This window comes from Micropterus dolomieu, linkage group LG02 (assembly GCF_021292245.1).
Source record: "Micropterus dolomieu isolate WLL.071019.BEF.003 ecotype Adirondacks linkage group LG02, ASM2129224v1, whole genome shotgun sequence".
NCBI classification, from domain to species: Eukaryota; Metazoa; Chordata; class Actinopteri; order Centrarchiformes; family Centrarchidae; genus Micropterus; species Micropterus dolomieu.
The window spans coordinates 32804905-32816361 of NC_060151.1; the positions used below are offsets into that span (position 1 = coordinate 32804905).

Below are 11457 nucleotides of genomic sequence, written 5' to 3' on the forward strand. Positions count from 1 at the left end.
TGGGACTAGTTTTAAAGGTCTGCAGACTAGTTTAAAGGCCCAAGGACTAGTTTAAAAGCAAGAGGACTAGTTTAAAGGCCCGAGGACTAGTTTAAAAGCCCAAGGACTAGTTTAAAAGCCCGAGGACTAGTTTTAACGGTCTGCAGACTAGTTGTAAAGGTCTGAGGACTAGTTTAAAGGCCGAGGACTAGTTTTAAGGCCTGAGGACTAGTTTAAAGGTCTGAGGACTACTCTTAAACATCTGGGACTAGTTCTAAAGGTCTGGGACTAGTTACAGAGGTCTGAGGACTAGTTTTAATGGTCTGCAAACTAGTTTTACAGGCCTGAAGAATAGTTTTAACGGTGTGCAAACTAGTTTTAAAGGTACTGGACTAGTTCTAAAGGCCCGAGGACTAGTTTAAAAGCCAGAGGACTAGTTTTAACGGTCTGCAGACTAGATTTAAAGGTCTGAGGACTAGTTTAAATGTCTGAGGACTAGATTTAAAGGTCTGGGACTAGTTGTAAAGGTCTGAGGACTATTTTAAAGGCCCGAGGACTAGGTTAAAAGCCAGAGGACTAGTTTTAAGGCCTGAGGACTAGTTTAAAGGCCTGAGGACTAGTTTTAAATGTCTGGGACTAGTTTTAAAGGTCTGGGACTAATGATAGAGGTCTGAGGACTAGTTTTAAAGATCTGGGTCTAGTTTTAAAGGCATTGGACTAGTTTTAAAGGTCTGGGACTAGTTTTAAAGGTCTGAGGACTAGTTACAGAGGTCTGGGTCTAGTTTTAAAGGTATTGGACTAGTTTTAAAGGTCTGGGACTAGTTTTAAAGGTCTGAGGACTAGTTTAAAGGCCCGGGGACTAGTTTAAAAGCCAGAGGACTAGTTTTAAGGCCTGAGGACTAGTTTAAAGGTCTGAGGACTAGTTTTAAACATCTCGGACAGGTTTTAAAGGTCTGGGACTAGTTACAGAGGTCTGAGGACTAGCAGAAGAGGTCTGATGTCTAGTTTTAAAGGTATTGAACTAGTTTTAAAGGTCCGAGGACTAGTTTAAAGGTCTAGGACTAGTTTTAAAGGTCTAGGACTAGTTGTAAAGGCCTGAAGTCTAGTTTAAAAGCCCAAGGACTAGTTGTAAAGGCCTGAAGTCTAGTTTAAAAGCCCAAGGACTAGTTTAACGGTCGGCAGACTAGTTTTAAAGGTCTGGGACTAGTTGTAAAGGTCTGAGGACTATTTTAAAGGCCCGAGGACTAGGTTAAAAGCCAGAGGACTAGTTTTAAGGCCTGAGGACTAGTTTAAAGGCCTGAGGACTAGTTTTAAATGTCTGGGACTAGTTTTAAAGGTCTGGGACTAATGATAGAGGTCTGAGGACTAGTTTTAAAGATCTGGGTCTAGTTTTAAAGGCATTGGACTAGTTTTAAAGGTCTGGGACTAGTTTTAAAGGTCTGAGGACTAGTTACAGAGGTCTGGGTCTAGTTTTAAAGGTATTGGACTAGTTTTAAAGGTCTGGGACTAGTTTTAAAGGTCTGAGGACTAGTTTAAAGGCCCGGGGACTAGTTTAAAAGCCAGAGGACTAGTTTTAAGGCCTGAGGACTAGTTTAAAGGTCTGAGGACTAGTTTTAAACATCTCGGACAGGTTTTAAAGGTCTGGGACTAGTTACAGAGGTCTGAGGACTAGTTACAGAGGTAATATGGTCTAGTTTTAAAGGTCCGAGGACTAGTTACAGAGGTCTGGGTCTAGTTTTAAAGGTTTGGGACTAGTTTAAAGGTCTGAGGACTAGTTTAAAGGTCTGGGTCTAGTTTTAAAGGTATTGGACTAGTTTTAAAGGTCTGGGACTAGTTTTAAAGGTCTGAGGACTAGTTACAGAGGTCTGGGTCTAGTTTTAAAGGTATTGGACTAGTTTTAAAGGTCTGGGACTAGTTTTAAAGGTCTGAGGACTAGTTACAGAGGTCTGGGTCTAGTTTGAAAGGTTTGGGACTAGTTTAAAGGTCTGAGGACTAGTTTAAAGGTCTGGGTCTAGTTTTAAAGGTATTGGACAGGTTTTAAAGGTCTGGGACTAGTTTTAAAGGTCTGAGGACTAGTTTAAAGGCCCGAGGACTAGTTTAAAAGCCAGAGGACTAGTTTTAAGGCCTGAGGACTAGTTTAAAGGTCTGAGGACTAGTTTTAAACATCTCGGACAGGTTTTAAAGGTCTGGGACTAGTTTAAAGGTCTGAGGACTAGATTAAAGATCTGGGACTAGTTATAAAGGTCTGAGGACTAGTTTAAAGGCCCATGGACTAGTTTAAAAGCCCGAGGACTAGTTTAAAGGTGTGGGGGTAGTTGTAAAGGTCTGAGGACTAGTTTTAAACATCTCGGACAGGTTTTAAAGGTCTGGGACTAGTTTAAAGGTCTGAGGACTAGATTAAAGATCTGGGACTAGTTATAAAGGTCTGAGGACTAGTTTAAAGGCCCATGGACTAGTTTAAAAGCCCGAGGACTAGTTTAAAGGTGTGGGGGTAGTTGTAAAGGTCTGAGGACTAGTTTTAAACATCTCGGACAGGTTTTAAAGGTCTGGGACTAGTTTAAAGGTCTGAGGACTAGATTAAAGATCTGGGACTAGTTATAAAGGTCTGAGGACTAGTTTAAAGGCCCATGGACTAGTTTAAAAGCCCGAGGACTAGTTTAAAGGTGTGGGGGTAGTTGTAAAGGTCTGAGGACTAGTTTTAAACATCTCGGACAGGTTTTAAAGGTCTGGGACTAGTTTAAAGGTCTGAGGACTAGATTAAAGATCTGGGACTAGTTATAAAGGTCTGAGGACTAGTTTAAAGGCCCATGGACTAGTTTAAAAGCCCGAGGACTAGTTTAAAGGTGTGGGGGTAGTTGTAAAGGTCTGAGGACTAGTTTTAAACATCTCGGACAGGTTTTAAAGGTCTGGGACTAGTTTAAAGGTCTGAGGACTAGATTAAAGATCTGGGACTAGTTATAAAGGTCTGAGGACTAGTTTAAAGGCCCATGGACTAGTTTAAAAGCCCGAGGACTAGTTTAAAGGTGTGGGGGTAGTTGTAAAGGTCTGAGGACTAGTTTTAAACATCTCGGACAGGTTTTAAAGGTCTGGGACTAGTTACAGAGGTCTGAGGACTAGCAGCAGAGGTCTGATGTCTAGTTTTAAAGGTATTGGACTAGTTTTAAAGGTCCGAGGACTAGTTTAAAGGTCTAGGACTAGTTTTAAAGGTCTAGGACTAGTTGTAAAGGCCTGAAGTCTAGTTTAAAAGCCCAAGGACTAGTTGTAAAGGCCTGAAGTCTAGTTTAAAAGCCCAAGGACTAGTTTAACGGTCGGCAGACTAGTTTTAAAGGTCTGGGACTAGTTGTAAAGGTCTGAGGACTATTTTAAAGGCCCGAGGACTAGGTTAAAAGCCAGAGGACTAGTTTTAAGGCCTGAGGACTAGTTTAAAGGCCTGAGGACTAGTTTTAAATGTCTGGGACTAGTTTTAAAGGTCTGGGACTAGTGATAGAGGTCTGAGGACTAGTTTTAAAGATCTGGGACTACTTTTAAAGGTCTGGGACTAGTTTTAAAAGTCTGAGGACTAGTTTTAAAGGTCTGGGACTAGTTTTAAAGGTCTAGGGACTAATTTAAAGGCCTGAAGACTAGTTTAAGGGTCTGAGGACTAGTTTTAAATGTCTGGGACTAACTTAAAGGCCTGAAGACTAGTTTTAAAGGTCTGGGACTAGTTTTAAAGGTCTGCAGACTAGTTTAAAGGCCCAAGGACTAGTTTAAAAGCAAGAGGACTAGTTTAAAGGCCCGAGGACTAGTTTAAAAGCCCAAGGACTAGTTTAAAAGCCCGAGGACTAGTTTTAACGGTCTGCAGACTAGTTGTAAAGGTCTGAGGACTAGTTTAAAGGCCGAGGACTAGTTTTAAGGCCTGAGGACTAGTTTAAAGGTCTGAGGACTACTCTTAAACATCTGGGACTAGTTCTAAAGGTCTGGGACTAGTTACAGAGGTCTGAGGACTAGTTTTAATGGTCTGCAAACTAGTTTTACAGGCCTGAAGAATAGTTTTAACGGTGTGCAAACTAGTTTTAAAGGTACTGGACTAGTTCTAAAGGCCCGAGGACTAGTTTAAAAGCCAGAGGACTAGTTTTAACGGTCTGCAGACTAGATTTAAAGGTCTGAGGACTAGTTTAAATGTCTGAGGACTAGTTGTAAAGATCTGGGACTAGTTACAGAGGTCTGAGGACTAGTTTTAAAGATCTGGGACTAGTTACAGACGTCTGAGGACTAGCAGAAGAGGTCTGAGGACTAGTTGTAAAGATCTAGGACTAGTTACAGAGGTCTGAGGACTAGTTTTAAAGATCTAGGACTAGTTACAGACGTCTGAGGACTAGCAGAAGAGGTCTGAGGACTAGTTGTAAAGATCTAGGACTAGTTACAGAGGTCTGAGGACTAGTTGTAAAGATCTAGGACTAGTTACAGAGGTCTGAGGACTAGTTTAAAGGTCTGATGACTAGTTTTAAATATCTGGGACTAGTAACAGAGGTCTGAGGACTAGTTTTAAAGGTCTGGGACTAGTTACAGAGGTCTGAGGACTAGTTTTAAACATCTGGGACTAGTTACAGAGGTCTGAGGACTAGTTTTAAAGATCTGGGACTAGTTACAGAGGTCTGAGGACTAGCAGAAGAGGTCTGAGGACTAGTTGTAAAGATCTAGGACTAGTTACAGAGGTCTGAGGACTAGTTAAAAGGTCTGATGACTAGTTTTAAACATCTGGGACTAGTTACAGAGGTCTGAGGACTAGTTTTAAAGATCTGGGACTAGTTACAGAGGTCTGAGGACTAGTTTTAAAGATCTGGGACTAGTTACAGAGGTCTGAGGACTAGCAGAAGAGGTCTGAGGACTAGTTGTAAAGATCTAGGACTAGTTACAGAGGTCTGAGGACTAGTTAAAAGGTCTGATGACTAGTTTTAAACATCTGGGACTAGTTACAGAGGTCTGAGGACTAGTTTTAAAGATCTGGGACTAGTTACAGAGGTCTGAGGACTAGTTTTAAAGATCTGGGACTAGTTACAGAGGTCTGAGGACTAGCAGAAGAGGTCTGAGGACTAGTTGTAAAGATCTAGGACTAGTTACAGAGGTCTGAGGACTAGTTAAAAGGTCTGATGACTAGTTTTAAACATCTGGGACTAGTTACAGAGGTCTGAGGACTAGTTTTAAAGATCTGGGACTAGTTACAGAGGTCTGAGGACTAGTTTTAAAGATCTGGGACTAGTTACAGAGGTCTGAGGACTAGCAGAAGAGGTCTGAGGACTAGTTGTAAAGATCTAGGACTAGTTACAGAGGTCTGAGGACTAGTTAAAAGGTCTGATGACTAGTTTTAAACATCTGGGACTAGTTACAGAGGTCTGAGGACTAGTTTTAAAGATCTGGGACTAGTTACAGAGGTCTGAGGACTAGTTTTAAAGATCTGGGACTAGTTACAGAGGTCTGAGGACTAACAGAAGAGGTCTGAGGACTAGTTGTAAAGATCTAGGACTAGTTACAGAGGTCTGAGGACTAGTTTAAAGGTCTGATGACTAGTTTTAAACATCTGGGACTAGTAACAGAGGTCTGAGGACTAGTTTTAAAGGTCTGGGACTAGTTACAGAGGTCGGAGGACTAGCAGAAGAGGTCTGAGGACTAGTTGTAAATATCTAGGACTAGTTACAGAGGTCTGAGGACTAGTTGTAAAGATCTAGGACTAGTTACAGAGGTCTGAGGACTAGTTTAAAGGTCTGATGACTAGTTTTAAACATCTAGGACTAGTAACAGAGGTCTGAGGACTAGTTTTAAAGGTCTGGGACTAGTTACAGAGGTCTGACGAGTAGTTCTAAAGGTCTGGGACTAGTTACAGAGGTCTGAGGAGGTTTGGTTAGTAACTATATTTTCAGTGGAAAGGAGCAGCTGTAAAACAATGTGATAATTAATAAGTGTGAGAAATGTGAATGTGCAGCTCACTAAGTGTTACATAAGAAGGAGTGTAGTAGTGAAGGAGTGAAGTAGTGAAGGAGTGAACGTGAACCTGAGTCTTTGCCTTTGGCCAGTTTACCACCAGCTGTTGCCCCTGACAACAGCTGTCAGCACCACAGGAGACATATTTTTCATGCTTTTGGAGAACGACACAAAAAGACTTTGTTATGGTTATGGTTTCTGTGTCTGACTGATCTACACACACACAACTTCAGCTGCAAAGAAACAAGCAGCTCAGCACATCTGAACTACAAACACACAAACAAACCTGAACCAATCAGAGAGCAGAGTGATGGATCCATGGATGGAAACGTCAGTGTGAACGTTGACGTCCAGAGTTCAGTGTGAACCATCTGGACCCTCAGTGTGTGTGTGTCCATATGTTCTGTCATGTAACTCAGTTAGTGTCTATCTCTCTTTCCCACTGAGAGAATCTGTCGCCTGTTTCCTGCTCGGCTCTCATTGGATGGCAGAGTTGGCTGCTGTCCAATCACAGAGACATAATTAATAAGAGAGAAAGGTGTGTGTGTGTGTATGGAAAGTCGCATAAATATTCATTATCAGAGGACACACACTCTGAGGACTGGTGGTGTTGTTTTGTTTACATGTTGTGGCATCATTTCTATTCATAAAAACAAAAGCAACACAGAGGGAAAGTCAGAACACAGCACTGCCATGGCTGAACCATTTTAGTAAACATTAAGAATGAAAGAACACAAAAAAGACCAAAAGAGATGGGGGGACTAGTTACTGAGGTCTGGGCACTAGTTACTGAGGTCTGGGAACAAGTTGCTAAGGTCCGGGGACTAGTTACAGAGGTCCAGGGACTAGTTACTGAGGTCTTGGCACTAGTTACTGAGGTCTGGGGACTAGTTACTGAGGTCAGGGAACTAGTTGCTAAAGTCCGGGGACTAGTTACTGAGGTTAGGGAACTAGTTGCTAAGGTCTGGGGACTAGTTACTAAGGTCAGGGCACTAGTTGCTAAGGTCTGGGGACTAGTTTCTATGGTCTGGGCAAGAGCTCCTGAGATCATGGCAGTAGTTACTAAGGTATGAGTAAGGTCTGGGCACTAGTTGCTGAGGTCTGGGGACTAGTTACTATGGTCTGGGGACTAGTTACTATGGTCTGGGGACTAGTTACTATGGTCTGGGGACTAGTTACTAAGGTCTGGACACTAGTTACTAAGGTCTGGGCAATAGTTACTGAGGTCTGGGGACTAGTTACTAAGGTCTGGGGACTAGTTACTATGGTCTGGGCACTAGTTACTGAGCTCTAGGGTCTAGTTACTGATGTCTGGGGTGTAGTTGCTAAGGTCTGGGCAACAGTTACTAAGGTCTAGGGACTACTTACTGAGGTCTGGGGACTAGTTAATGAGGTCTGGGTACTAGTTATTGCCGTCGGGGACTAGTTACTGAGGTCCGGGGACCAGTTACTGAGGCCTGGGGACTAGTTGCTAAGTTCTGGGGACTAGTTACTGAGGTCTGGGGACTAGTTACTGACGTCTGGGCACTAGTTATTGATGTCTGGGGACTAGTAACTGAGGTCTGGGTACTAGTTACTGAGGTCTGGGGACTAGTTACTGAGGTCTGAAGGACTAGTTACTGAGGTCTGGGCACTAGTTATTGACGTCTGGGGACTAGTTACTGAGGTCATGGCCATAGTTACTGAAGTCTGGGCAATAGTTACTAAGGTCTGGGGACAAGTTACTAAGGTCTGGGGACTAGTTTCTAAGGTCTGGGGACTAGTTACTATGGTCTGGGCACTAGTTACTGAGGTCTGGGTAATAGTTAGAAAGGTCTGGGCACTAGTTACTGAGGTGATGGCCATAGTTACTGAGGTCTGGGCAATAGTTACTAAGGTCTGGGGACTAGTTTCTATGGTCTGGTGACTAGTTTTCTAAGGTCTGGGGACTACTTACTATGGTCTGGGCACTAGTTACTGAGGTCTGGGGACTAGTTCCTAAGGTCTAGGGACTAGTTTCTAAGACCTGGACACGAGTTACTGAGGCCTGGACACTAGTTTGCTAAGGCCTGGACACTAGTTACTGAGGTCTGGGGACTAGTTGAAGATTTGTTTTATAATAGTTTAATTAATTTCATAGTTCATAGTCACACTGACCTTTAACAAACAAACCAAGAACAGTAAATGTGAATTTATAGACAGGTAACTCACTGATTGCAGTTTGGCGATGTCATTCTGCATCATCGACTCATCATGAGGACCCACATAGGAAAATCTGATAATCTGAAATAAAAGGAGTCCTCATGAATAAATAAAATGTGAAATGAAACTGTTTTCTACATCAATAAACGGATGTTCTGGTTATACATGTTACTTCAGGTAGACTCTACCTTCTGTCAGCATATGTATTATCACTTACAGCCACTAAACCATCAAGCATTACAAGCTTGCTCTGACCTTTTGTAATTTAAGATGTTGTGCAAACAAACAAGCACAACTAACTAACTGCTGTGTGTGTGTTTTCTGTGTGTTCAGAGGAAGAGTAAAGTGCATTACCAGGTTGCTGTGATCATCAACTACCTGGGTCACTGTATCTCTCTGGGAGCTCTGCTGCTCGCCTTCATACTCTTCATGAGACTAAGGTAATCTACCTGTCATTAGATCAGTCTGTCTGTCTGTCTCGCTGACCGTTCCTCAGTCCTTTTATTCAATGTAAATTATTAAAGATAAAGCTTGTTAGTTTCTTAGCGTAGCTTGGTGGCAAAAATGACATAAGTGTCCAGTCTATTAACAATTGTATCAGCACGATACAAATGAGCTTCAATACAACTGGATGGTGACACACAGCTAATAAGATATGATCCCTCTGTCCAATCAGAGCTCAGCTCTGTCTTTAATCCTAACGTACTTTAGTCCTGACGTTCTTTAGTCCCGACATGCTTTAATCCTGACGTACTTTAGTCCTGAAGAACCTTAGACCTGATGTGCTTTAGTCTGACGTACTTTAGTCCTGACATGCTTTAGTCTGGTATACTTTAGTCCTGACATGCTTTAGTCCTGACGTGCTTTAGTCCTGACGTGCTTTAGTCCTGACGTACTTTAATCCTGACGTACTTTAGTCCTGACGTGCTTTAGTCTGACGTACTTTAGTCCTGACGTGCTTTAGTCTGATATACTTTAGTCCTGACATGCTTTAGTCCTGACGTTCTTTAGTTTGATGTACTTTAGTCCTGACATGCTTTAGTTCTGACGTTCTTTAGTCCTGACGTGCTTTAGTCTGACGTGCTTTAGTCTGACGTACTTTAGTCCTGACGTGCTTTAGTCCTGACGTGCTTTAGTCTGATATACTTTAGTCCTGACATGCTTTAGTCCTGACGTTCTTTAGTTTGATGTACTTTAGTCCTGACATGCTTTAATCTGACGTACTTTAGTCCTGACCTGCTTTAGTTTGACGTACTTTAGTCCTGACGTGCTTTAGTCCGGACATGCTTTAGTCCTGACATGCTTCAGTCCTGACGTGCTTTCGTCCTGACGTACTTTAGTTTTGAGATGTTTTAGTCCTGACGTGCTTTAGTCTGACGTACTTTAGTCCTGACGTGCTTTAGTCTGATATACTTTAGTCCTGACATGCTTTAGTCCTGACGTTCTTTAGTTTGATGTACTTTAGTCCTGACATGCTTTAGTTCTGACGTTCTTTAGTCCTGACGTGCTTTAGTCTGACGTGCTTTAGTCTAACGTGCTTTAGTCTGACGTACTTTAGTCCTGACGTGCTTTAGTCTGATATACTTTAGTCCTGACATGCTTTAGTCCTGACGTTCTTTAGTTTGATGTACTTTAGTCCTGACATGCTTTAATCTGACGTATTTTAGTCCTGACCTGCTTTAGTTTGACGTACTTTAGTCCTGACGTGCTTTAGTCCGGACATGCTTTAGTCCTGACATGCTTCAGTCCTGACATGCTTTCGTCCTGACGTACTTTAGTTTTGAGATGTTTTAGTCCTGACGTGCTTTAGTCCCGACGTGCTTTAATCCTGACGTACCTTATAGTCGTGACGTACTTTAGTCCCGACGTGCTTTAATCCTGACGTACCTTATAGTCGTGACGTGCTTTAGTCTGACGTACTTTATTCCTGAGGTGCTTTAGTCTGACGTCTTTTAGTCCTGACGTGCTTTAATCCTGACGTACTTTAGTCCTGACGTGCTTTAGTCTGACGTACTTTAGTCCTGACGTACTTTAGTTTTGAGATGTTTTAGTCCTGACGTGCTTTAGTCCCGACGTGCTTTAATCCTGACGTACCTTATAGTCGTGACGTACTTTAGTCCCGACGTGCTTTAATCCTGACGTACCTTATAGTCGTGACGTGCTTTAGTCTGACGTACTTTATTCCTGAGGTGCTTTAGTCTGACGTCTTTTAGTCCTGACGTGCTTTAATCCTGACGTACTTTAGTCCTGACGTGCTTTAGTCTGACGTACTTTAGTCCTGACGTACTTTAGTTTTGAGATGTTTTAGTCCTGACGTGCTTTAGTCCCGACGTGCTTTAATCCTGACGTACCTTATAGTCGTGACGTACTTTAGTCCCGACGTGCTTTAATCCTGACGTACCTTATAGTCGTGACGTGCTTTAGTCTGACGTACTTTATTCCTGAGGTGCTTTAGTCTGACGTCTTTTAGTCCTGACGTGCTTCAGTTCTGAAGTGCTTTAGTCCTGACGTGCTTTAGTCTTGAGATTTTTAGTCCCGACGCGCTTTAGTCCTGACGTGCTTTAATCCTGACGTGCTTTAATCCTGACGTGCTTTAGTCTTGAGATTTTTAGTCCCGACGCGCTTTAGTCCTGACGTGCTTTAATCCTGACGTGCTTTAGTCTTGAGATTTTTAGTCCCCGACGCGCTTTAGTCCTGACGTGCTTTAGTTTTGAGATGCTTTGGTCCTGACATGCTTCAAGATTCTCAGTCATCCAGGTCATAGTTATCCAACGAAGGTTAAAATCAAGGGCAACTGGACTTGGTTGAAGATACTGGAAGACGTTTCGTCCCTCATCCAAAGGACTTCTTCAGTTCTGACTGACCTGCAGGGAAACTCAGCTATTTAACCTCAGTGGGATCGTTGGCCCAGGTCATCGAACCGCTGGTTCGTTAGTGTTCCTTGTTGCTGTGACGACAGTCGTTACGGTCGTTAAGACTACCTGTGGCCAAGACTGAACGACCATCGTTGGTATCTTCACCTGAGGCCAATAGGTTACGTTTGTTGAGTTTCCTGGGAAGTGATGAAAGGACAGCATTGTAAGTGGGGGATAAGTGGTGGCATAGACCCCCTCCCCTGTTCAATGACGGCTTCTCCACCCTGGTGTAGATGCTTCCTTGACACCTCTTTCAAACCATCCATCTTCTCTGTCTAAAATGTGCACCTGGTGGTCCTCAAACGAGTGTCCTCTGTCCTTCAGATGTAAGTAGACTGCAGAGTCTTGACCTGAGGAGTTGGCCCTTCTGTGTTGAGCCATGCGTTTGTGTCGTGGTTGTTTAGTCTCCCCAATATACAGGTCT

The 11457-nt window shown here is 42.8% G+C and overlaps 1 protein-coding gene across 2 annotated transcripts in view; it reads left to right on the plus strand.

Moving 5' to 3' along the window:
• The window catches only part of crhr1 (corticotropin releasing hormone receptor 1), a 47800-nt gene that overhangs the window by 17717 nt on the left and 18626 nt on the right, over positions 1–11457 (plus strand). For both annotated transcript variants that reach the window (XM_046039483.1, XM_046039474.1), the window contains one exon: positions 8452–8558. In XM_046039483.1, coding sequence (XP_045895439.1) covers positions 8452–8558 — 107 coding nt within the window. The remainder of the gene's footprint in view (positions 1–8451; positions 8559–11457) is intronic.